The following is a 27,529-nucleotide window of genomic DNA, read 5'->3' as shown; positions in this document are numbered from 1 at the left end:
GGTGCGGGGGAATGGGTGCAGCAGCGAGCCTAGGCGGAGTGCGGGGAAATGGGTGCAGCAGCGAGCCTAGGCAGGGTGCGGGGGAATGGGTGCAGCAGCGAGCCTAGGCGGAGTGCGGGGGAATGGGTGCAGGAGCGAGCCTAGGCAGGGTGCGGGGGAATGGGTGCAGCAGCGAGCCTAGGCAGGGTGCGGGGGAATGGGTGCAGGAGCGAGCCTAGGCAGGGTGCGGGGGAATGGGTGCAGGAGCGAGCCTAGGCAGGGTGCGGGGGAATGGGTGCAGGAGCGAGCCTAGGCAGGGTGCGGGGGAATGGGTGCAGGAGCGAGCCTAGGCAGGGTGCGGGGGAATGGGTGCAGGAGCGAGCCTAGGCGTCTGTTGGTCTCGGAAGAGAAGGAGGGCCAGACACTGGTGCGGAAGTCGATGCTCCGCGGTCGCGGGGGAGCAGCGCCTGGCAGGGTACCTGAAGCGTGAGGGTGGGAGTGAAAGCCAGGAGAGGAAAAGTGGCGATACGACAGTGGGGCCCAGGGCTGTGTGAGAGGCTGGAAGGGAACCGTGCGAAGACTCGGGTGAGGTGCCCCGCAAGCGTGGGAACACAGGCTCAACCTCCTGCGGCAGGCGAGGACACAGACCTCAGAGCGTGGCGGGTGCGGCAGGACGTGACCAGGAAACTGGGCGTTCGCCACCGCCTCGGAGTGGGCATCTGGCCTCCGCGGAGTGGATGGGAGCCGGGACCACAGCCCGCAAGGGGGGGAGATCGCAGCGTCAACAGCCGCGGCGGCGGGGCGGGGTCGAGTGCGCGTGCGCGGCTCGCGCGGGCGGTGGAGCGGGCGTAGGGCGGTGGGAGCGCGCATGCGCGCGGCCGGGCAGCCTGGGCAGCGGGTCCTGCTAGCATCGGGCGGCGGTGTTCGGTGCTGCCAGAAACAGCGTCGGCGGCTGCTCCAGACACCGGTGGCGGCGGCGGCGGCGACCCCGCAGCAGGCGCAGAGATGTGGCCCCTGGTTGCGGCGCTGTTGCTAGCTTCGGCGTCCTGCGGTGAGTACTTGCTCCCTCGCCCCCAGCCCTGCGGCTGATGGCTCTTCTCCCCCGCGGGAGTGTGGGCTGAGCCCCAGTCCTCCCCGAGGCTCCCAGAGAAGGTGGCCGGGGCGACTGCCGCGCGGGCCGGGAGCGCAGACGTGGGAGGGCCCCGCGGGGAGTCGGGCGCCCCCTTCCTTCCTGCTTCTCCTCAGTCTTCCTCTGCCCCCGGAGTGAGAGTGAGAGCGGGTCTCATCTCCTTCACCCCACTCTCCATCGCCAAATGCTCACATCCAGGAAGTCTCCAAACCGCGCACCTCGCGCAGAAATTAACTGTGAAGAAAGAAAAGGCGCGATCGGAGGCGAGGGGGTGGCAGCTAACAGGAACCCCTTCTTTCGCACCTCTCTCCCTTCCGGGAGATTACACGCTTTGGAGTTGACAGAGGGAGGAGGAGGGCCAGGGCCTCTTGCGATGCAAGTGCGCATTTTGGCGAAGTCAACAAGAAGGGGTTTCTGCTGTTTGGCTTCTTTTTGAAAACAAAAGCAAAGGGGAAGTAAAGGACACATTAGTTTAATTTCCAACTCAGCATTTAATCAGATGAATCTTCCGGCCGCGTTATTTTTCGCTGTTGTTTTTAATGCTAGAAATAAGCTTCCTGGCGTGACCCCCTCCCACGCCCCATCGGCCACTTCAATACTTACATTCCAAATTGTACTTTGAAGTTTTCCCTCTTTATTTGGAGGAATCTTTTAAAAGTAATTTAGATTTTGCCTGAAATCATGAAGACTGTAACCTCAAGAAAAAACACGTGTAGCAGAGTGGGATTTGTTGTCTTTCGATGCCTAAGGAGCCTCCCACACCACCTCACCCCACCCCAGCTTTTGGAATCCATTTAGCTTTTTAAAAACGCGTGCTTCATCTGTAAAAAAAAAAAAAAAAATGAGGAAGGAACAGGGACATGCATGGTTGTACAGTGCCTGTTCACGTTTCACATCTGTAGAGCCTTTTGTGAACTTTCTGTGAGATTCAGAATTGCACTTGAGTGCCAGTAACAGCATTGTTACATTTACCTAGAATGCTAAATTAATTGGGTTTTAAAGAGATTATTAGCCTCAATGTGGTGTTCTTAAAGGATTGTGACTTTGAGCTATTTCCAAGATGCCCGTAAGTCCCTGCTTTCCACTTTTTCTCCTCCCCCTTTTTCATCCTGGCATGTTGGAGCTGTTAATAATCAAGACCTCTATGGTGGATGTTAGGTGATGTTTCCTGTCGTCTTCCTTATTATGCTTATTGCCATTACTATCTTTATAACCAAAATAATATTGTTTTCAGGTATCTGTTGTATAAGCAGAAAACCTTCATATTGAACCAAATATAAATTTGTAATACAATATCACTGATTCAAAACTAGTCTGAATTGTAAAAACTGTAAACTGTGTACTATTTTTAAAACGGGGAGGGTCCTGTTTTCAAGCAGATTAGAACTGTTGGAATGGTACTTTGTGGGAGAGGTATTACGTTAGGCCATCTTTAGTAGAAGTTAAGATCATATAATTGGCACTTATTTACACACAATAGTCCCACAGAGTTATAAAATTCCTAATCTGTAGTATTTTATTGTGCTTAGTTAATGTTAACCTGGAAAAAACTCAGGCATTATGCATTTGAGTTCTTTAAATGTGAAATATAAAAGAGGGAATGATAATGTTTGTCCTAAGATAAAATAGGTCCATGTGTGTTTAATATGTAGCTTGAAACATACCGTGTATGAAGCGATGTTAATAGTCTTAGAACAAAAGTAGTTACAAGCCAAGGGATTGGGGACTGAATTTAGAATCCAGAATGATTAAGAAAGGCACAGTTTCATACATTCATTAGTAATGAAGGCTTTTCTTTTTTTTTCAGTTTTACTTGTAAAGCGCTGGTAATCAAGCCATTTCCTAGCAACCTCTACGGTTTCAGTGACCTTTGTGGTAAAAGAAGTTATCACATATACCCATTTCATCCAATTATAGGGAAACTGCAACCCAGTGTAATGGTTTAAGAGATGTGGAATGAATTACTATGTTTCTATCCTCCCTGTGCCCCCCATATTCCAATTATACTTTGTTTAAAAACACACCAACAGTTTTGGTGGTATTCACTAGCTAATAAATAAAGCCTTAAATTAATAACAATAGTGATATGAACTGACTTTTAATGGTAGATTTTTCTTTGTTCAAGGTAAACATTTAAAATCAAAAGTCCACATGATTAAATTTTTTAAAACAATTTTATTTTCTTAGTCTAGTCGTAATTTGGCTTGTTTGAATGAAAATGTTTTCTTTTCTCCTAAAGAATATATTATTTTTAAATACAAGTTGCCATTTTAAGGAAGTAAATGTCTATTTAAAAGTACTTATTTATGGGGCTGTCCCAGCAGTCTAGAAGCAGTGTGTAAAGCATTACGCTAAATGCCTGCCATTAGGACACTTGCTCATGCTGTCATCTGTGTTTTGGCAGATGTTTTATCTTTGCCACTGAGTTGTTAATGGAGATTTGAAAGGCCACGTTCTAAAGATGAAAAATAGGTATTTTCCGCCCAAATGGATAAATATTCAAAGTCCAAAGTAATCACTCATATTACCAAAATTAAATTTGTGTTCCTTAATGTGATTTCAGCTATAGCTAGTACAGGTATTGTTTTAAAATACAGTAATATTCTTTTGGTGATGTAATTTTTCAGTTAGCCATTTTACCTGGCTTGGGTTTTGCTGTCCTAGCTTTTTATAGAAGATAAAAATTTCTCTATTTTCATATCTTATATCTTATATTATATTATAGCTTAATATAATACTCTCTTGGGTTATCATAAAGTTACTTTGTGCACTAGTGAAGATCTTTCTTCTATGATAAAGAAATAAGAATAACAGCATTGGATCAATTTTTTAGACTAAGGTAAAAAAAAAAGGGGGGGGGAGACCCAGGATATTTGATTCTGATATACCTAGATTAATACAATAGAAACTGGTTTTCCCTTTTTGTGGTTACATGAATGTGAAACTGAAATTAGGAGTGACACTCATTTCTGAGTATTTCTTTCCAGATCCATGGGGCAGTTGCATAAGACTTAGAATCTGCTCAATACCAGGGTTTGAGGTTTAGATTAGGAGAAGTAATGTGTATATTTGAATACATATCACATCTGCAGGTTAAAAGGCAATGCAGAGGGTTTGGCAAGTGCATGATCTGTCAGAATTGCTTTTTTCATTTCACGCAAGTATATGAGCTAATGCTATGCTCTAAGCACTTTGTAAGGCCCTCTTGGGCAGATAGACAAATGCCAAACTGTATGCCTCTTAATAACTTAAAAAAATAGTTTATAGACAGTAGTGATATTTTGTTTTTATCCCTTGGGGTGGTTCTTAATATATTTTAAGTGCTCAGTAAAACCACAATTATGGATTAAACTGCTCTGCCCCTTGTAATTCTAAGTTGACCACCTCCATTCTTTTAAGACCACTACTGAATCCAGTGGGGAGATTGCTTTGAGTCAGAACTATATAAAATGTGTGGGTTCCCTTACTATACCCCAGAACTTTATTTTAGTCTCCCTCGAGGAAAGATCTGATTAGATCATCTTTTTGTCCCTAACCTGATTTACTTTGAGACTTTAGGTCTTCATGCTGGGGGCTTGTTCCCAGGGCAGAAACTGGTAGGATTCATTCCTGGCAGGTCTCTACTCATGAGCTTTGTCTAGTGGCATCCATTTTGAGCAGATAATTAACTTCCTACTCCACTGCAAAAAATAGTGGTGTGTGGTTTGGACTCCCTCAGCTTCCCTCCCACTATTTCTAAACAAATCTATAATATCTTAGACAGCCTTCATCTCATTCTCCTCACTTACCCAATTTCAGAAGAATACTTTCTTCCTCTCCCAAGGAAAGAACAACTTATCTACCACTCCTTCACTGTGACTGTCTTGCAGACTTGCTCTATCAACTTAATTCTTAAATCTTGCGTCTTAGATCTTCTTTTTCACTTGCAGACGTGATTAAGTTTCACTCCATATTAGAAAACCCCCCCCACAAGAAAAAACAACATTTTTTGTCCTTGTTCCCACCTCCACAATCTCAGTTGTTACCTTCTCCCTCTGGTTTCTTTGACTGCCAAATTTATTGAAAGAGAATTACTGATGCTTCTTTTCCTCTCTCATTCATTTCCCAAATGCAGCGTGCATCTGATCCCACTAGTCCATTGACATTGCCACACATAAAGAAACTAAAATGATGTCATTTTCAATCCAGAGGCTGTTTTTACTCATCCCACAGAACATCTATTTTGTCTATGCTAAGACATTACCTTTGTCTGTACGGGTATGCTTTGATGCCTCTCCTATTTCTCTTACTTTTTTTTTTTTCATTTATTTGGCTTATTCCCATTTGTCTATTTGCTCCATAAATATTGGTATTCCCCAAGGTTTTATTCTCTGCCGCCTGCTGTATTTGCCATACAATCTTGTTTATGTTCATAATTTCAATTACTAGCTTTATTCTTGGTGATTACCAAATATTTATAGTTCAGGGCTTTCTTCTTAAATCCAGATTCATATATCCCTGGATCTACTGTATATTTTCATTTTATTGTGCTGTAGATACTTTAATATTCAGCTTAATAAATATTGAAAGAATATTCGCCCCAAATCTTTAAGTCTCTTTTCCGTATAATTAATCCACAATCTAACTAATTATACATACCATTTCAGTTAACAGTTTTTAAGTTTACCTCTTTAACATCCTCACCTTCCACATCTGACTTCTGTTGATCACTGTAATTTTTAGGCCATCTCTCCAGTTGCTGTTTACCTGGACTGTTGTAGTATTCTTTTGATGGGTCTGCTTTTCTCCTTTCCCTTCCTGCCCTCAGTCTAGCCTTCATACTCTGTAAATGTTACTTTTTAAAATGAAAATGAATCTAAGTGATTTGCTGTTGCGTAATATTATCAAGTCTGAACTTCTCAGCATGACATTTAAGGAAGCCTTTACAATTTTCTTAACCGTCTTTTTCAACCTCATTTCCCAGAGCTCACCTGAATAATTTTCTATGTTCAGTTCACTTTTTCATTCCGCTGTATACATGTTACTTACTCTGCCTAGAAAGCCCTCTCTTTTCCAGAACATTCCTACTCATTCTTCAAGACCCGGTGCGAACAGCACCCTCTAGGAAGATCATTCTTAGACATATTCATGGGATTTTTAAGGAACTTTTCTACCCAACCATGCATCTGATTTGAATTTTTCCATTAAAATATGCAGCTTCCCAGTTTCGTGACCAAGTATGTAGAAGTGAGAAACAGTAGAAGATTCTCTTGAAGTATGGAAGAAGAGTGAATCTCCTGCCATGTGATCTTTAGATTTCCCTTTCTTTAGATTCATGCTTAAAACCTTTTGCATTCATAAGAAAGGTATTCTGCTTTCTGGACCCTGGGTTAAATCCTTGGAATACCAAATAAAGACATTGTTTTACCTCTGAGGTTAATGGCTCAGTTAAGTAAACAGTAATGATAATGCTTGGGAGTAGGTACAGTGACTTGGTAGGAGGAGACGGAGCAATGAGGAGGAAGGAATACAGTAGAGTGGTGATAGGGAAGGGGAGCAGGATTGAACATTTCAACTGTGCTTCAGCAAGAAGAGCAAAAGTTAGCAGCCATAGCTGCCATTTATTGGGCACTTGCTGTGTATGTGAAAGGTACTAGAATAAGGACTTTAAGTTTGTTTTCTGATTAAATTTTGACAAAGTCCTATGACGTTAATATTGGTAGACTATCAATGTTCACTTTTCATAGATGAGGAAACTGAAGTACAGAGATTAAGTAACTTGCTGAAGGTTATACAGCTAAGATGTGCTTGAGCTGAGTCTTGAACCAGGGTCTGACTCCAGAATGTGCTGTTTACCTATTAGACACCCTTGTATACCCAGTGAACAGTATAAGCCTGTTCAGGCTGGGGGAACAGCATGTGCTAAGGTATGGAGATAAGAGTGCATTTGCATGGCCATGGGATTGCAAGAAGATCATTATGATTGGAGCTTAGTTTGGAAATGAGGGAATACTGGAGGTAGGGCTAGAAAAGATGTTGAAGGACCTCATTTGTATTTGAGGCTAATGTACTAAGAATTTAGCTTGGAAAGGCAGGAGGGTGTTGTTAAAGTATATTAGGGAAAGGAATTTACATTTGCATTTAGAACAGTTATTTTAGGAACTGTGAAAAATATATTGGGGCTGAGATGGAGAAATCTTAAGGATGGAGGCAGGGAGCCATTTAGGAGGTTATGATAATAGTTCAAGGGAGAAAAGATGGGTGTCTTAATCATTCATTCAACAGATGTTGAATTTAGGAACTATTAAGTAAGCAAAATTTTTCCATGGCTAAGGAAAGGGAAGATTCTATTGTGACTTTTAGGTCTGGTTGACTGGTAGATAATAGAAAATTTTCTATTTTCAATAGAAAATATCTACCAGTGAGGATGTTGGTGAAGGGTAGGGAGGGGTAAGTAGGTTTTCAGACATGTTGACTTTGAAGTAATTATAGTACATTCAAGTAGAAATGTACAACAGCCAGTTGGCCATTCAATGTCTGCAGTTTAGAAGAAAGGGAAGGCCTGGTGAAGTTTAAAAATAGAGTACAGGTGGATAAAACCATGGAATTTGGAGAGAACATTGGTCGGGGTGGGGTGCTTAGTATGAAGTCCTTAGAAACATGAACATTTAGTGTGAATCAAGAAATATATTTCAATGAAGAAAGCAGGAGGAAATTCATAATCAGAAGAAAGCAGGAGGAAATTCATAATCAAGAAACACCTTAGAGGCCCAGAGACCAGAGCAAGAAAGGAGCTTCCCACTGGTGCAGGAACTGTAGAAAAGTCAAGATGGAAAGTGAACCTTGCACATTTTATTTTTCACAAGGGATTGTTGGTGAATTTGATAAAGAAGTAGTAGGCATGAAGGGGTGGAAGCCAGGTGACAAAGATTTAAGGTGTGAGTTGGAGTGAAGAGACTCATATACATTGTAATTTTGGGATGCGGGGAAGAGGGGTGAGTGTAAGGGAATTTTCTTTTTAAGTTGAAGAATATAAAAGCACTTTTTTTAAAGACTTAAAGTAAAACACAGCACTCTACAAATGGGATATGGAGACATGAGAAGCTGATACTCAACTAGAGAGAGTCCTTGAGGAGATAGATGGGTGTGGAGGCAGAAATGGGAACTAGGTCTCAGGTAAAGAAATTCATTTTGAAAAGGAGAAAGTGGGAGGGAAAGAGGCATGGATAGTTGGAGTTGCAGGTAAGTTGATAGGTGGGGAGTATTGGAAAGTTCTGGATCCTCCTCTGAAGGATTCAGTTTGAATGAAGACATAGGGAGGAAGGACTCTTAGAGGGCATAGGGTAAGAGGCAAAGGAGAATGATTTAAGAGTTGTCAAAAAGGAGAGAAAAAAAAAAAAAGGAGAGAAAATTTACATGGGGGAATATGTAAAAAGGTAAAAGTTTGAAAGCCCCATGACACTCTCTGTGCTTCCCTAGTAGCAACATAAATTTTCCTAAAAATTTATAAAACTGATTGATCTTATTCACACAGAAAGGAAAACACTTAGGATTTGCTATCGTATAAAGTACTTAATCATCCCCCATATGAAAATTGTGAGCTTCTAAAAGATAATTTCTACATTTTTATCATTGTTTCTCCACATCCTATCCCATTGTTCAGGTAATTTTTTTTTGCGTTTTTAAATTTTCTAAGCTGGACTTGTGGGCTGTGACTACATGGATGGCACCTTTTCTGCCACTTCATAGCTGTTTCCGGAACTGCCGTCTGAGATGGTTTGGGTTGGTGATCTGTATTCACCCATACTGGCACAGTCCAATATTTTGCCATTTGATATAAAGTAATTTTCCACTTTTCTTCGCTAATTTGTAACTCTTAGATTGCTCTTGGTTACATTTTTCTCTTTCTGATTTAGACTGCCATAAGCTTATCTGTTTATTCAGAATTTTCTTATTTATGTTAATTATGTGCGATTTGCTTTTTTTCATTTCACTGTTTCATCAGAAGGCAGTTGGCAAAAGAGAAAACCCCAAATCAGATAATTTTATTAGTTAATAGTTTTTATACATGTTTATGGAGGTCGAAGTTGTAGTTAACAGTTGAAGTGATATTTTTGAACTACCCTTATTATTAGTGCAAAGGTTATTCAAATTATGGCTTATCCAGGTCAATTTTATTTTAAATTTTACTGATAGCGTTTATTGTACTTAAATTGTTTCAGCTGTAAAATGATTTTATTAGAACAGGCAATGCAGTGCAATTAATTTTTTTATTTTTTAGAAAAATCATTCTCTAAACATAAGTTGTGAAGATGTGAAGTGTTCACCAACCACTTCTTGCTTACTTAGAGCCTTCTCAAAAAGTTTGATAGGATAACTGAGCTCTTCACTTGTATCTCTTTTTTTTAAAGGATAATTTTTTAAAAGTAAAACTGTTATTCATGTAGATATAAAATGAACACATGTCAAAGATTTTATTTCACTCGTTAACAAGCAAACCAACAAGAAGTTAAAACCCTTTTAAAAGAACATCAGAAAAGCAGGCACATTTATAGGCAATCAGGAATGCTGAAATGAATTTGCTAATAAATGCAAAATTGGCCAATATTCTCAGGGCAGTGAAATGTAATTATTTTGGGATCTTCTCTCCCACCTGGTAGAAATCAGTTGCTGAACAAAATTTATTTATATGTGTATAGACAACAATGATTTGCATTGTCGTCACTTTTCTGCAACTCACACAATTATAAAATAGCCCAAAGTCAGAGAAAGGCGCAGGCGCCTGTAGAATCAGACCATGCTAATGGATCTGTTAGACAGTGCCCATCACTCCATTGAGAGGACACCCAGTAATCTTTGTATCCACTTCAAAGTCTTTCACCACATTTTCTGCCACTTGCCTGCCTTTGTAATTCTAACATCATTACCCCTTTACTCCCTCCTTGTATACCGCGGCCTCCCCCCTGCAATGCTTCTCTCTCAGGGAAAGTAGTTCACAACTCCAAGGTTTTGAAGAATACAATTTGGAAGCCCAAGTTTTACCTGGGCCTTTCTAGTATTTGGATGGCTAGAAATACTAGAAACTGGGAAGAGGTGAGCTGTGAATGTCCACAGTTTGGTTCAGACTGCAATCCCAGAAATAGAACAGTCTGGATAGTCAGAGAAGGTCCTTAGCATTCATTAAAATGTCAGATTATCCAGTTTTTATAGTATCACCCTACATTCTTACAGCACAGTGTTTAAAGGGCACTTGCTCATCCATTTTCCTCCATTTGCTCACAATTCTGTGAAGTAGCCTAGGGTTTCGTTTTGATCCTCTCCTTTCAGAGAGTAAACTAAGGCACCCGAAAGTGAGTTGCTGCAGGCGGCACACTAAAAAGTGGCAGAGATGGGACTTGTACTCAGATTTTTTGACACTGTCCAGTTGATATTCTATTGCATCCTTGCTTTTAATCCAATGAGCATTTATTAAATTATAATAATATTCTTAGAAAATAATATTCTTTGCCACCGATTTTTACTCCAGTTTATATAAAAGGAAGAATCTTGAGAATGAACTATTAACAAAATTGACACTTTATTTATATTTGTTAGTGCTCTGCTTTTTTGTGGGAAAAGCCAACTAGCTATTTAGATGAAAGAGTTACTAATTGGCTGGAGAATATGGAAGACAACCGCAGTTTCCCCACATTCTTGTACATTTTAGTTGAATGGTGAGTGATTTCATCTAGTTACTTAGACCCTCTTTCGGAGGACAGTCCCTAGTAGTTCATCCTACTGGGAAGAGTTGTTAGGATATACTCTTACTTATTAGCAGGAACTGCTCTTGGTTTCAACCTGTTTCTTACCTTTCTGAGTGGTGTACAGTTTCTTAGAGGAAGAAATACCTGTAATATGCATTTGGGAATTGTTATTCTGTAATATCAAAGAAACATGGGGGTGGGAAAATGCCATTCATTTGTATATAAGCCTTTGTAAAACACGCATATAAAATGTCTGTTGCTGTCTATGTTTTGCCATGAGAAAATAGCCACAGAGAATGTTTTTTTCTCATTAGTATTCTAAGACTTTCCATCCTAGTGGAAAGATGTGATTTGATTCATCTGCTTTACTTTGTATACATGTTGCTGAAGTATAGTAGAACCTGCCACTTTTTTTGGAAATGTAGCATAAGGATAGAGATAAATTTCGTATCAGTTCAGCAGTTTCTATTTAGAAGTATATATTGCAGTTGAGATTGAATATAATATTTGGTTTGATTTTCTGTTCAAAATTTTCCCATGGTAGGAGCAATATTTTTCTACATATATCAGTAGGCAGGAATGATTACTTCAAAGCTTCCAAAGCCAGATACTACCCCTGCGTGTTCCAACACAGCACCTGAAATGATTCCCAAGATGCAAGAATGAATGAAGAACAGTTACGGTGTTGTCTACCACTGTGCAAGTTAATATCAAGATAATTTTTTTTGTGCTTTCTACCTTTCAGGTTTTTTCTTCTCCATTGCTACACACTGCTTACATAAGTGAACAACTGAAATATTGCTCTTGATTCTAAGGATTTAAGGATTAACATACCTAAGATCTTACATTATAGAATTCAATAATTAAATAAAATATTTTTCTTTTTCTTTTTCAGGATCAGCTCAGCTACTATTTAACAAAACAAAATCTGTAGAATATACCGTGTGCAATGAGACTATTGCCATCCCATGCTTTGTTATTAATATGGAGGCAGAAAACACAAATGAAGTGTTCGTGAAGTGGAAATTTAAAGGAAGAGACATTTACACCTTTGATGGATCTTACAATCGTTCCACTCACGACTCTGCTTTTAAGACTTCAAGAATCAACATCTCAGAATTGCTAAAAGGAGATGCCACCTTGATGATGCATCAGAGTAATGCTGTGGCAGGAAACTACACTTGTGAAGTAACGGTATTGAGCAGAGAAGGCGAAACAACCGTAGAAGTAAAATACCGTGTTGGTAAGACTTCTCTAAAAGCTTCCTTTTCATTTGTCCTGTTACAACCTGATCCTATTAGAAAGGAGGTAAAGGGTTGGAAGCTCCTTTGAATCAAAAAGCAGGCTGTTAATAGTAGCTTTAAGATTATGAGTCCTATTTACTAACCCTTCTGCTTTCTGCAGTGACACTCATTTACTATTAATTTGTCTATTGTATGGGTCTCAGGCTTTTGGTTAGACAACTTCTATTTGGGTAGTTGACTGTAGGGTCATCTACTCTGCATTCCTGTTTGCCACCATCAGAAGTGCTTCCCTCCCCTCCCCTCTTTTCCTTGCCATTTCTTGCAGTTCTGGCTGATTTCTTCAGACACATACAAGTACATTCTAACTTTGTGTTTTGAAATCTCTGTTTAGAATCATCAGTCATATTACTGATCTTGAGATCAATCATACTTTGAGAACCTGTGTTCTAGATGAGATCAGAACAGTTCAGGTTGATGGACTATTATAAAATGTCTGCTACCAGACTGAGAATGAGGTGTCCAGTTTGATGAAATGTTTTGACATTGTAGAATTGGGAGTCAGGAGCTCTGAGTTATATCCCCTGTTCAGCCTTTACTATTCACCTTTGCAACCTTGGGCAGTTACTTGGCTGGATCCAAGCGACCTTATCTTCAGAGTGGGGATAAAAGTAGATATTACTGTTTATGTGTTCTACAGAGTCTACTGAGCATCAAATGAGCTCTCATGTGGACAAGTTCTCGGTAAATCAAGGAATGTTGTAAGCGTTAGGTGTTTTCCTAGGATATTTATTTTGTAAGGTATAAAGTTAGTAAAGCTAGCCTAGAGTGATATGAGAGGGATTTGTGTGCAATGAGGAATGGCAGAATGACTCACAGTAGGTAAGGAGAATTCAGACAGTTTTTCTGTTCAGAAATCTTACAATGTAGCTTTTTCTCTTGATATTAATTTGAGCTAAGGCACTTTTTAAAGAATAAATATATATTCACATACCTTTTAAGAGGGATCTAATCAGTCAGTCTGATTTACTGTGAGTGACTGAAGATAGATAATTTAATACTTCCTTAAAAGTTTTTCTGACAAAATGTAGTTTCCATCATGCTAACCTTTGCAGGCACATCCCCACCTCCAATTATACCTAATCTGATAAACACTAATTTGTCTTCCATCTCTGTAATTTTGCCATTTCAACAATGTTTTATAAATGAAATCATACAGTAGGTGATCTTTTCAGGTTGTGCCCTTGACATCTGTCCAAGCTGTTGCATGTGTCAGACATAAGGGTTTTTTACTAAGGAGTGTCCCATGGTGTGAGTATATCACAGCTTATTTAACCCTTCCCCCTTTTGTAAGACATTTTGGTTGTTTCTAGTTCAGTGATAACAAATGAACAATTGTGTACAGGTTCTCATGTAGAAATAGTTTTTAATTTGGAATAAATGTTTAGAAGTACAATTACTAGGTTGTTGTGCTAAGTGTACGTATGGTTTTTAAAGAAACTGCCAAACTGCTTTTTTCCAGAGTGGCAGTTTCATTTTACATTCCCTTTAGAAACATAAGAGTGATCTAGCTTCTTTACATCCTTGCCAGCATCTGGTGCTATGATTTTGCACCCATTGTTTTCTGGGGGAAAAAAAAAAATGTTAAATGACGCAGTACTCTTACTATGCAATACCCGTTTGTTATAGTGAGGCTACTCACCATCATGGGGACTTTGTAGATAGGCATTAGAAACCATTTTCACTAGGTTGTGCTTTCTGGCAGATTACACGGATACAAGCATAAGTGAGAAATAGAAATGACTCAATAGGGAACTGAATTCCACTTAATAGAATGCAGGTAATGGTGACCATTGTGTGTGCCCCTCTTTTTTACTTCTTGAGCAACACTAGGAAAACAGTAAGATATACATGGAAGACAGCAGAATATAGTTTTATATACCTTTGGCACCTATGCATACTATAGTACTATGCAAAGAGCACCAGACTTGAATTTAGAAAGCTGTTTTTTCTATACTGTATCATTTTCTAGCTTAATGAAGCTTGGATGAAAAAAACTAGCCCTCAGATTCTTATCAGTACTGGGGGATATTATTTTCATCACAGAATGTTTGAGATAAATAAGGTAGCATCTCTCTTAGTGGAGATTTATTGAATGCCTACTGTGTGTCAGGCACTGTGCTAGGCACTATGAGTTCTATAATGGCTCAGACAGTAACCCTGATTCCAAGGAAGTGATTGCAGTACCAATAAGAAGAATAAAATGACATTTTATTTGAACACATTCCAGATATTTTATGTATGTTGTGTCTTGTTATTTTCTCAAAAGCTCTAGGAGATAGATGTAGGTCTTACAATTTAACAAATGGGGACGCAAATGAGATTCAAGGTCAGAGTAACAGCCAGGATTTTAACCTAGATATTACTGTCCATAAAACCCAGTATTTTTACCAGTATAATATATGATTTCTGTGAAAACACCTTGTCAGTAACCGAATAGTAAGTATAAATAATAGTAGTCATAAAATTTATTATTCATATTTCTATTTCTATTATTAATGATGCAAAAACTTGGAAATTTTAATTTTAATTTTGTCTAAGATATCAGAGTTTTGATTTAAAGTGTTGAGTTCAGCAGAGTTGGTGATTCCACCTTATCAACATGATTTACACTGTTTATAATGATGACATAAAGGACCCTTATATTAGTTTTCTGGTGCTGCATAACACATACCCACAAACATAGTAGCTGAAAACTATTTGTTTATTGAGTTAGTTAGAGAGAATCATGGACATCCATCTCCCCACACCCCTGCTTACCACCAGGGAGCCCCTGACCATTTATTAGGTCATGGTGGGACTGGATTCTCTGAGCAAAGTCTTACAGGAATAAAATCAAGATGTCAGCCAGGTTGTAGTCTTATCTGGAGTTTAAGGTCCCAACCTCTCATAATTGTGGCAGAATTCAGTTTCTCATGTTTGTAAGACTGAAATCTCTGTTTCTTTGCTGGCTGGATGTCTTTCAGAGGCTTCTCTCAGTTCCTAGAGGTTGCCCCCATTACTTGAACATGGTCCCTTGCACATGTAAAGCCAGTGAAAGAGAATTATCCTTTTGTGAATCTTTCTTAAATACTGAATTTATTTTGCCAGAAAGAGCCCAGACTATCACTTGATTAGGTTAGCCCTCTCTCCCTCAATGATAATCTTCCTTTCTTAAAGTCAACTGATTGGAGACCTTAATTACATCAGCAAACTTCCTTTTGCCAGGTGACATACCATAATAATGGAAATGCAATCCAACATATTCATAGTCTAATACCCATGCCAGGGAATTAAGAATGGCATGTATGTCAGGTACAGGGATTTGGGGGTCACCTTAAATTCTGGGTTTGATTAAATAACAGGACTCTTGCCTGGCAATGTCAACATACCAAAAAAGCCATCTCCATCTATAACATCAAACAAAAAATTGGTTTGAATTTTAGTGTTGTAACTGTTATTGTGATTTTTTGTTTGCTTATTTTTTGGTCGAAACATTCTCTGCATTTGTGGAGGTTTGCATGTGTCTATTTGGAGGAGAATAGTTGATTAAATTGATCTTTTTTCCAGGTTGTCCTATTTTTGTGTACAAGAAAAATGAATGATAAGAAAAATGAGGTTCTGGGTTTTAATAACACTTAAGCATGGAAGCAAAATTTAAACATTCATAGGCCACACCCTCTTAACACCAATTCTTTGCCTTTCCATTAGCAAGAAGTTCATTTCCCTGGGAACCACTCCATCTGAACAAGAATAGGGGAGAGTGATGGACAGAGTTATCATCTATAGTTTGGGGAGAGAAGGAGGATGTGAACGCCCTTGGATTAACATTCTTTCTTTTTTTTTTTTTTTTCAATTTTTATCTGTATAAATTTCTACAAATGAAAGTTTATATTATCGTTAAAAACTTTAGCAGGGCTGGGGAACCTGCGGTCTTTTTTTTCTTTTTTAATTAAATCATAGCTGTGTAAATTAACGCAATCAGGGGGTACAATGTGTTGGTTTTATGTATCATTTGAAATATTTTCATCAAACTGGTCAACATAGCCTTCATGGCATTTTCTAAATTATTGTGTTAAGACATTTATATTCTACATTTAGTAAGTTTCACATGTACCCTTGTAAGATGCACCTTAGGTGTGGTCCCATCAATTACCCTCCCTCGACCCATCCTGCCCCCACCTTTCCCCTCCCTTTCCCCTTTCCCTGTATTCTTGGGCTATAATTGGGTTATAGCTTTCATATGAAAGCTATAAATTAGTTTCATATTAGACCTGAGTACGTTGGATACTTTTCTTCCATTCTTGAGATATTTTGCTAAGAAGAATATGTTCCAGCTTCATCCATGTAAACATGAAAGAGGTAAAGTCTCCATCTTTCCTTAGGGCTGCATAATATTCCATGGTGTACATATACCACAATTTATTGATCCATTTGTGGGTTGATGGGCACTTGGGCTTCTTCCATGACTTAGCAATTATGAATTGGGCTGCAATAAACATTCTGGTACAAATATTTTTGTTATAATGTGACTTTTGGTCTTCTGGATATATATCTCGTAGAGAAATTGTAGGATCAAATGGCAGGTCTATTTTTAGTTCTCTAAGTATTCTCCAAACATCTTTCCAAAAGGAACATATTAGTTTGCATTCCCAACAGCAGTGTAGAAGTGTTCCCTTTTCTCCACATCCATGCCAACATCTCTGGTTTTGGGATTTTGTGATGTGGGCTGATCTTACTGGAGTTAGATGATATATCAAAGTAGTTTTGATTTGCATTTCTCTGATGATTAAGGATGATGAGCATTTTTTCATATGTCTGTAGGCCATGCGCCTGTCTTCTTCAGAGACATTTCTCTTCAATTCCCTTGCCCACCCTGAGATGGGATCACTTGTTCTTTTCTTGCTAATACGTTTGAGTTCTCTGTGGATTCTGGTTATTAAACCTTTGTCGGAGACCTAACCTGCAAATATCTTCTCCCATTCTGAGGGCTGTCTGCTTGCTTTACTTACTGTGTTCTTGGCTGTGCAGAAGCTTTTTAGTTTGATCAAGTCCCATTGGTGTATTTTTGGTGTTGCTTCAGTTGCCTGGGGGGTCTTCCTCATAAAATATTCGCCGAGGCCGATTTCTTAAGTTTTCCCTGCACTTTCTTCTAGAATTTTTATAGTTTCATGTCTTAAGTTTAAATCTTTAATCCAGTGAGAGTCTATCTTAGTTAATGGTGAAAGGTGTGTGGGTCTAGTTTCAGTCTTCTGCAGATCTCTAGCCAGTTCACCCAGCACCATTTGTTAAATAGGGAATCTTTTCCCAACTGAATGTTTTTAATTGGCTTGTCAAAGATCAAATAATGGTAAGTAGCTGGATTCATCTCTTGGTTCTCTATTCTGTTCCATATATCTACCGCTCTGTTTTTGTGCCAGTACCATGCTGTTTTGATCACTGTCAATTTATAGTATAGTCTGAGTTCTGGTAGCGTGATTCCTCCTGCTTTGTTTTTATTTCTGAGTAATGTCTTGACTATTCGAGGTTCTTTTCTGATTCCATATAAAACGAAGTATTATTTTTTTCAATATTTTTAAAGTATGATAGTGGAGCTTTAATAGGGATTGCATTAAAGTCGTATATTGCTTTGGGTATGGACATTTTAACAATGTTGATTTTTCCCAGCCATGAGCATGGTATGTTTTTCCATTTGTTAACATCTTCAGCTATTTCTTTTCTTAGGGTTTCATAGTTCTCTTTATAGAGATCTTTCACGTCCTTTATTAGGTAAACTCCCAAATATTTGACCTTCTTTTGCATTACTGTGAGCGGAATCGTGTCCTTAACTGTTTTTTCAGCATGACTGTTATTGGTGTATATAAAGGCTGCAGATTTGTGAGTGTTGATTTTGTAACCTGAGACACTGCTGTATTCCTTGATCACTTCTAAGAGTTTTGTAGAAGAATCCTGGCGTTTGCTTCATAGAACATGTTGTCATAGAACATGTTGGGTACTATTCCTTCTTTTTCGATATTTTGGGAAAGGTTAAGTAATGTAGGTACTAGTTCCTATTTAAAGGTTGGGTAGAATTCTGATGTGAAGCCATCTGGTCCCAGGATTTTCTTTTTAGGGAGATTTTGTATAGTTGATACTATTTTAGAACTTGATGTAGGCCTGTTCAACATTTCCACTTCATTCTGGCTAATTCTAGGAAGGTGGCATGCTTCCAACTATTGGTCTATTTCCTTCAGATTTTCGTATTTCTGAGAATAGAGTTTCTTGTAATATTCATTAAGGATTTTTTGAATTTCTGAGGGGTCTGTTGTTTTGTCTTTGCCATTTCTGATTGTTGAAATTAGAGATTTTACTCTTATTTATCCTGGTTAGGTTAGCCAATGGTTTATTTTATTGACCTTTTCAAAAAACCAACGTTTTGATTTATTGATCTGTTGTATAATCCTTTTGTTTTCAATTTAATTCTGCTTTAATATTGGTTATTTCTTTTCTTCTGCTGTGTTTGGGATTGAAATGTTCTTCCTTTTCCAGTTGCTTGAGATGTCCCATTAAGTTGTTAACTTCCTCTCTTTCATTCTCTTGAGGAAGGCTTGCAGTGCTACAAATTTTCCTCTTAGGACTGCCTTTGCAGTATCCCAGAGGTTCTGATAATACATGTGTTCATTATTGTTTTATTCCAAAAATTTGGTAATTTCCTTCTTAATCTCGTCTCTGACCCAGCTATCATTCAGCATAAGGTTATTTAGCTTCCACATTTTTGTATGAGTATGCAGATTCCTGTTGTTACTGAAGTTCAACTTTTATTCCATGGTGGTCCGAGAACATTCAAGGAATAATTTCTGTTCTTTTAAAATTGCTGAGATTAGAATTGTGACTTAAGATGTGATCGATTTTGGAGTGTGTTCCGAGGGCTGATGAGAAGAATGTGTATTCAGTTTTGTTAGGATGAAATGTTCTGTAGATTTCTGTTAAATCCGAATGTTAAATGGTTAAGTTTTAATCTAAAATTTCTTTGCTTAGCTTCTTATTGTAGAGTCTATCCAACACTGCCAAAGGAGTGTTAAACTCTCCGACTATTATGGAGCTGGAGGAAATCAAGTTGCTCACGTCCATTAGAATCTCTCTTATAAATTGAGGCGTATTCTAGTTGGGTGCATAAATATTTATAATTGAAATATCATTGTATTGAGTATTATCCTTATTAACAAATATGAAGTGACCATCCTTATTCTTCCTTACTTTGTTGGTTTAAAGCCTGTTGTATCTGTGAATAAAATTGCAACACCTGCTTTTTTCTTTCCATTTGCCTGAAATATAGACCACCATCCCTTCACCCTGAGTCTATATTTATCTTTTAAGGTAAGGTGAGATTCTTATATGCAGCAGGTATTTGGCCTGAGTTTTTTTTATCCAGTCAGCCAACCTGTGCCTCCTTAGTGGACAATTTAAACCATTCACATTAATTCAGAATATTGATAAGCCTGGTAGAATTTTGGGTATCGAGTTTGTTGAAAATCCAGTGGACATTTTTAATCCTTTTGCCACTGTGGAAGTTGGAATTTGATCAGAAGTTTCTGAGTGAGTTTACTTGTGTGGTGGTGGATTGCACTGGTCATTATGGAGGATAGGTCTGAGAATATTCTGGACAGCTGGTTTAGTTATGGCAAATTTCTTCAACATGTGAATGTCATTGAAGTGTTTAATTTCTTCATCATCAATGAAACTTATTTTAGCTGGATAAAGGATCCTGGGTTGAAGGTTATTTTTGTTTTAGGAGATTAAAAGTTGATGACCATCCTCCTCTAGCTAGCTTGAAAGGTTTCAGCAGAGAGATCTTCAGTCATTCTAATATCCTTCCCCTTGTAGGTTATGGTTTTCTTACGTCTGGCTGCTTTCAGAATTTTCTCCTTCATATTAACTTTAGTGAAGTTAATTATGATGTGCCTGGGGAATGTCTTATTCATGTTGAGTCATGCTGGGGTTTTGAAACTGTCTGCTTTCTGAATTTCAGAATCTCTTGGCATGTCTGTAAAGTTCTCTTTCCTAATCTCATGAAGAAGAGCTTCTGTGCTTTGCAAAGCCACTTCGTCACCTTCAGGGATTCGTATAATTTAAGGCGAATATTAGTTTTCTTTGAATTATCTCAGAGCTCTCTGAGAGAATGGTCCAGTTTTTGCTCTCCATTTGTTTTCCTCTTTGAGAGTTTGGGAGCATTCAAAAGCTTTGCCATCAATGTCAGAAATCCTTTCTTCTGTTTGCTCCATTCTGTTACTGAGGGATTCTACTGTATTTCTCAGATCTTTGAGGGCTGCAAATTCTTCTTTCGAAATCTTTGGTGATTTTGTCTTTGAATTTGTTGAATTCTTGAGACAACTTTAGAAATGCTCCTTGAATTTCTAATTCCAACTTTGCCTCTATTCTACTAATCTTATTTGCAATCCAAATTCTGAATTCAATTTATGACATCTCAGCCATCTGTTTATGAATGGGATCTTCAGTTGTGTCTGCCATATCCTTCTTTATGCGGGTTGATCTACTCTGGTTAGCCATATTCCTAGAGTTTTTCCACTGATTCCACCCCATGATTATTTTACACCATTTGGCTAGATGAGCAGATTAGGAGAAAGTTGGTTTGGGGGCTCTTGGAGTAGTGATTAACCAGCCCTTTGCCCAAGTGCTGGGACTGGTGTCTGCACCTTTTCCCCTAGAAAGGACCCATACAGTGCTATGGCCTGAGAGACTGGGGGCCTGCTTGCTGAGGTTGGGTTAAGTTGCTCTGTCTTGTTTTCTCTTGGTCTCTGTCCTACCCTAGTGAATCAGTTACTCTGGGTTGAAGTCTCAGCTGTGGAGAAATAACAGCAATTAAGTCACCCCGCCCTGCCCCCACAGGCAACAATTGGAAAAGGAAAATCAAACCTTCCCATAACCACTCACCCAGAGTACCACTTTGGTTAGTCCTCGGGTGATTGGCCCAGTTCAAGAGGTCCAAATCAATTGTCCCAGTCAGCACCAATCTCAGGAGGGAGAGTTCAAAATGTCTCTGGCAACTAGATAGCAGGGGTCTGCTGGCAGCTCAAGTATGACTCCCTGCAGTGCTCCGTGAGGTCAGAAGGACCCACCCAGCAAATAAATTAGTCTGGAAAGGTTGATACCTCCTTCCCCACCTTGTGCCTCTGTCACACCCAGTCACTGGGAACCCCGCAGGGCTGTGACCCAGTTCCCTCCAATGAGCAGATGCTCCAGGGGATGCTCTGAGTCACAGGGAGATCTGTGTCTCCTCAGCCAGGCCGCTGCTCTCTGCCACTATCTGGTAGGGGGAGGTGAGGCCTGACAACCTGGGGTGCTTAATGGAGGCTGGGGCGATTCACTCAGTTCCAGCCCCACCCCTGATTGATGTTGCTGACACAACAGAACAACTTCGCAGAATTTGTTTCTGTCCCGGCTATATTCCCCTGCAGATCAGATGCTGTTTGAGTTCACAGAAACTGCAACTCAGCCCCAGTCTGTGCTGCTGCCCGTTCTCAGCTGTGTTGGGGCGGACATGGTTAGAGCTCACACTCAGCTGTCAGTTGCAGCCTCTGCCTGCCTGTCTTTGTCTCAGCTATGATCCCCTGAGGGCTGGGTACGTCTTAGGCTCAGTAAAGCAGTCCTCTGGGTTAGCCCCGCCCTGGGAGTCTGCCATCTCTGCTCCCACGTATTCTAGTCCCCATAGGCCCAGGCCAGTACTGCCTCAGGCATACCCTTTACTCACGGGGTCTGTGTTTTCGTCCCAGATCTGTTCTGCCAGTGGCTGCCACCGGAGAAGATTCCAGGCTTCCTCTGGTTACCCAGAGAGACAGGGAGTGTCTGTCTGGAATATCCCCAAGGGTATGAGCCCTATTGTTCCTGCTGCTGTGGCTGCTGCTCTGTGCCTTGGGGGCACTGCCGCTTCTGTATAGTTCCCTCTCAGTTGACCGTCTTCTTCTTACCCCCATGCTGCAGAATCAGCACAGACCAGCAAGAGGCCTTGCCCTGTCCACACCTCTCGAGAAAATGCCCAAGATTCTGGACTCGATGGGGAACAGACTTCCACACCTCGGGGTGAGAGTGGAGGGGAATACCGGGAGTTTAGAATTGCAGGTAGAGACTATATATAGTTTTATACAATTTTATGCCTGGTAGGAGAGTGCCATGGCACCCTAGTAGGGGAAGGGCTTTTAGAGGGTCTCTCCCATGAGATAAAATGGGAGGATGTTTGAACTCTGCTTGCTTGTTTGCGTGGAGAATACTGCGAGCCGTTCTCACGGGGGAGTGGACTTCTATCTGCTTGACAATGGATTTTGTACGTTTTGTTTGTATCCTTGGGGTCGCAGCTCACCTGAGCAGGGTTGATGTGCATTCTTCAGCCTTTTCTCTTGGCTCATCTCCAAACCATCAGCTTACTTGCTAAACTTCTGTCTTTTAACTCTCCTTCTGGACAGGAGCCTCTGTGGAGAGCTAGCTCCAGTTGGCCATCTTCAGAACTCCTGGATTAACTTTCTTAATCCTAAGATAGGAAAAATATCTGATATTATTCTTAGCCCATTTTAAGCTTAATTTATTTTTAGTGTCATAGAAATTCAGAGCTAAAAGGGATCTTAGAGAAGTATTCGTATCTCACTTTTCCTCGGAAAATAAGAGTTGACATCATCTGACAATGCTACCATAACAAATCAGTAGTTTAATGGTCATATAAGTGGTTTTAGATAAGACGATGGGGATTTTTTTCCCTTAGCATCTCAGTTGGTTTTTAAATATCCAATTCTGTGATTCTTAAATTTTCCCCACCATAACAAACTAGAAAGTGCTAACTCACTCATGTCAGTGACCGGAGATAAACTCCAGGAGAGTGCTTTTAAACTGAGAGAATCATGGTCATCAATCTCCCCCCACCCCTACTTACCATCAGGGAGCATATTAAAAGCTTGGGTGGTAGTGAGAAGGGAGAATATGTGAAGCTTGAGAAAATTCTGAAGTGCTTCTGATGAACTTGAGTTAAGAATCACTGAGACAATATTTTTTTTTGTTCTGTAATCCCACTCTGTTTCTGTCATTGAAATGTCCCTTATATTTCTTATTTCTGCATAGAATCTTGGAGTCCTTAAGTGGTCATCTAGTTTATCTCACCATCTAATTCACAGATTAGTTCTGTCATGCCCCAAGTAGTTGGCCATTCAGACTTTTTACCTCTGTGCTTGACATGATGAGACATTATTACTTCCCAGAGGATCATGGTCTGTTACCAGGCAGTTTTGGTTCTTCCTTAAGTCAAGCTAAAACTTGCTACGCTGTAATTTCTCACTCACTGGGAGGGCTTTACTATTTCTTCCAAGTTTATGCTTCTCTAGGATAAAAATCCCTGTTCTTTTGGCCATTGCTCATGGTTTCAGAATCCCTGTTCTAGTCATCTTCCTTTGGAGCTCAACTTGGGACTGCGTTTGTTAATCATGTCCTTGTACCTTCCAAGTTACCATTGTTTCTGTAACTTTCTGACAGGTCTGTCTTCTCTGTATTCCATTCTCCACATGGCTGCCAGAAAAGATTTTAAATAAGTCAGGTAATTTTTCTTCCCTATTAGAAGTCTTCCAACCACTTGTCCTTGTTCTTGGAATTAAATCCATATTCTCTTAAAAAGCTACTAAGACCCACCTGGGCGCAGTGGCTCACACCTGTAATCCTAGCACTTTGGGAGGCTCAAGGCATTGCCTGAGCTCATAGGTCCAAGACCAGCCTAAGCAAGAGCGAGACCTTGTCTCTGAAAAATAGTCAGGCGTTGTTCCAGGCACCTGTAGTCCCAGCTACTTGGGAGGCCGAGTTAAGAGAATCACTTGAGCCCAGGAGTTTGAGGTTGCTGTGAGCTGTGATGCCATGGCACTCTACCGAGGGCAACAAAGTGAGCCACTGCCTCCAAAAAAAAAAAAAACAAAAGCTGCTAAGACTCAACATGATCTTGCCCTAGCATACTCCTCCCATTTGATCTCATGTTACTAAGTTCTCTGCCACCATGATCATCATTTGGTTCCTTGGACTTGTCCTTTGGCGTCTCTTCTTCCCTGTATTCACAAGACAAGCTCCTTCACATCTGAGGCTGTATTCCCGTTTCTCTCCAGAAATCTCTCCTTTCTGCCCAAGAGAGTCTGTTCCTTAACCCTGCTCCTCCTCAAGCTCAGGGCTCCCTGCCTTGTTCTCTGCTGGACTTTGAATAGCTGAGAGAGATACCTACCCATGGTAGGCTTTCAGTAGTGCTTGTAGAATAAGTGTAAAATGAGTGGTCAGACCAGGGGTGTATACCTCTTACTGTTAATAGATTTCTACTAGTATATCCTAAGATGGTTCTGCTGCACAGGGGGAGTGGCCAGTGAAAGAACTTTTCCTTGTCAGCTCATCTTGAGCATGAGATCAGATAGTGGCTGTCTTTTGAGGGTACAGCTGACAGAATTTGCTGTCGGACTCTATGTGGTGTATGAGAGAGACCGATACATACAAGTATTCTTTCCTTGTGGTGACCACCTCCCTATGTTACAGTTTGTTATAGTCCCTTGGTTGGTCCATTTATAGAGGTTCTACTGTTAATGATAGCAGAACGAGTGTAATCCTTAAGGGTTTTGTTCCTGAGCAACTGGAGAGTGGAGTCACCACTACTGAAATGAGGAAAACTGAGAGGGGAGGTTCGGTAGGAGGTGGGGTAGGAGGATATTAGGAGTCAGCTTGGGTCGTGAAAATTTAAGAAGTTTAAGACCCTTGATTCATTGTGTTTCAGTTTCCCTGACCTTAGGAAGTAGTTAATAATTTCTCATATGACAGTTGTGAGGATTTAAAGAGTTAATATATCAACTTTGAACAAAATTGTGAAGGTAGTGGATAAGGAGAAATAAATTGCTTATGCATAGTTATTAAATCATAGAACTTTTACCACATCCTTTGGGCATTACATATAAAAAACATATACATGATTCACAAAATTTTTTCTGATAGGATTTCAGATTGTCTTGAAGTGGAGTTTTGGAGGGGGATATAGGAAGCTGTTCAGGTATATGGTTGAAAATTCAGGTATTGATACAGGATATCCAAAAATATCTATCTCTTGGTAGAGATCATAAAAGCATGGGTGCATCAAAAAAATTGTCTTCCATTCACTTGCTATACTGTTGTATGACTATCATAACCTTGTATTGAGTCTCTATACGTGTAGGGGAAAATGCAAAATTCTGAAAATCTTATTTACCTAAGATAGAGTTTATAACTTTGTACATTCTAGGGATTTATATAAACATTTTTCTAGGATTTAACATTATAAGCCCGAGAAATACATGGCTATCATTATGGAGTGCAAAGCCGCAAAGTCCCTCACCCACTGTTCCTGAAGGGTAGAACAGGGCAGGATTTGAATGAAAAGTGTTGATTTCAGAGAAATGACAGTATTCAGAAGTGCTCTTGCTATAGCACAGCCCCCTGTCCAGGCAAACTTGGGAATGCTTTCATTGTATTCGCTTGGCTTTATTGTTAGGGAAGAAATTTTATAGCTAAAATTACGAGCTTAAGGGCTTATAAAATGCAATTTAATTTTTTTAAGTTCAAAACAAATCTTATTTTAAATCTTAGTATCTTATTTTCCTTTAAATAGGATGTGTAGATATCTTTTCACTTTAAAATTAACATTTGTTAATAAAAAAAAAATAAAAATAAAATAAAATTAACATTTGACTCACTTAATAACAACTTCCTCAATAACCTAAAACCATTCATGTTACTTTACATGTAAACAAGCCTTCTGAAGCCTAACTATTCAGTAATAGGTCTTACTGCAGAGTAAGTTAGTGAAAAGGTAGAACTCGTCTCGCTTGGTCTTAGTCACAGAGAGGGTATGTAGTGAAACAGCTTCTTTTAGGTACTCTGAATCAGTCTTTATAGGAACACATCACTATTGCTTAAAGGTAAATTTTTGGCATTTTACACATATAGATATTCAGAATACAAACATATAATATTAATTGTAGTTATTATTTACTGAGTACTTGGTAAGGGCTGAGAGCTTTGTTTCAAGCACTTTACATGTACTTTATTAACTTTGTTAATAGTTACAACAGTCCTTCAAGGTCTAAGTACTGTGTTACACCCTCACTAAAAAACAGAGCAGCCTTAAGACATTGCCAGGGTTATATAGATTGTTAATTAGAGTAGTTTCAAACCCAACCATTGTAGCCACAGAGCCCTGTTCCCAGCTACTGTGCCTTCTATAAAATATACATTACTGAAAATGTCCTAAGAAACACTTACATAACTATTATTTTTTGTTTCATGTGTAAAATTTGTTATACAAGTCAATTATGTATAATTTGTTTCTTTGTTTCTTATATGTGTGTATATAATAAATATATGTAAAAATCAAGGTCAAGGCTTTAGTTATTTTTATTTTCATCTCCACAATAAAATACATACAATGGAACCTCCATAGTTGACCACCCACCTCCATTGACCACCTTCTTAAGTTGACCTAATTTCCATAGACCAGACATGCCCCACATGTGCATATCAGTATTCTTTCCTTTTGGTGACCACCTCTGTATGTTACAGTTTGTTACAGTACCTGGTAGGTCAATTTATAGAGGTTCTATTGTTAATGATAGCCCATTTGTAGGATTTAAAGTGATAATAGTAAATATTAATTGTGATTTTTATTTTCTTTCTCCCCAGTGTCATGGTTTTCTCCAAATGAAAATATTCTCATTGTTATTTTCCCAGTTTTTGCTCTACTTCTGTTTTGGGGACAGTTTGGTATTAAAAGTAAGTATTTCTACTTTTTATTTATGTTTCAGTTATGAAGTTATTATTTTTAGGAGAAATTATCAGCGAAATACTTAACTAACTTGTGTTAGGAAGTTTTATTGTGATAAATATAATAAGAATATGCAGTTTGAATATTAATAATCTCTTTGAAATATATATATATTTTTTTTTAAGAGACAGTCTCATTTTGTCGCCTTTGGTAGAGTGCCGTGGTGTCACAGCTCATAGCAATCTCTAACTTCTGGTCTTAGGCAATTCCCTTGCCTCAGCCTCTTGAGTAGCTGAGACTACAGGCACCCGCGAGAACGCCCGGCTATTTTTTTGTTGCAGTTTTGCTGGGGCTGGGTTCAAACCCGCCACCCTCAGTATATGGGGCCAGTGCCCCACCCACTGAGCCACAGGTGCCACCCTTGAAATATATATTATTGCCCATATTTGCTATAGTTCTAAGTCCTAAGAAGGAGGTCTTTTAATTTGTTTACTTGTTTATTTTTGTTTCAAAACATTATAGGAGTACAGATGTTTTTGGTTACATGCATTGCTTTTGTACTGCTTAAGTCAGGGCTATAAGCATGCCCATCACTCAGAGAGTGTTGATTATATCTGCCAGGTAAGTT

The 27,529-nt window shown here is 39.4% G+C and overlaps 1 protein-coding gene across 6 annotated transcripts in view; it reads left to right on the top strand.

Annotated features, from left to right (window-relative positions):
• Positions 1-840: 840 nt before the first annotated feature.
• The window catches only part of CD47 (CD47 molecule), a 71,131-nt gene continuing 44,442 nt past the window's right edge, over positions 841-27,529 (top strand). For 4 of the 6 annotated variants that reach the window (XM_053564479.1, XM_053564478.1, XM_053564477.1 and 1 more), the window contains exons 1-4: positions 841-1,030; positions 11,726-12,073; positions 22,089-22,187; positions 26,820-26,909. In XM_053564479.1, the coding sequence (XP_053420454.1) occupies positions 985-1,030; positions 11,726-12,073; positions 22,089-22,187; positions 26,820-26,909 (583 nt within the window). In that variant the 5' untranslated portion in view covers positions 841-984. The remainder of the gene's footprint in view (positions 1,031-11,725; positions 12,074-22,088; positions 22,188-26,819; positions 26,910-27,529) is intronic. The other 2 variants (XM_053564482.1, XM_053564480.1) reach the window with 1 other exon arrangement.

This window comes from Nycticebus coucang, chromosome 16 (genome assembly GCF_027406575.1).
Source record: "Nycticebus coucang isolate mNycCou1 chromosome 16, mNycCou1.pri, whole genome shotgun sequence".
Taxonomy (NCBI): Eukaryota; Metazoa; Chordata; class Mammalia; order Primates; family Lorisidae; genus Nycticebus; species Nycticebus coucang.
The sequence above is the reverse complement of the archived record's forward strand: the minus strand, read 5'-3'. Positions and strand labels throughout refer to the sequence as shown.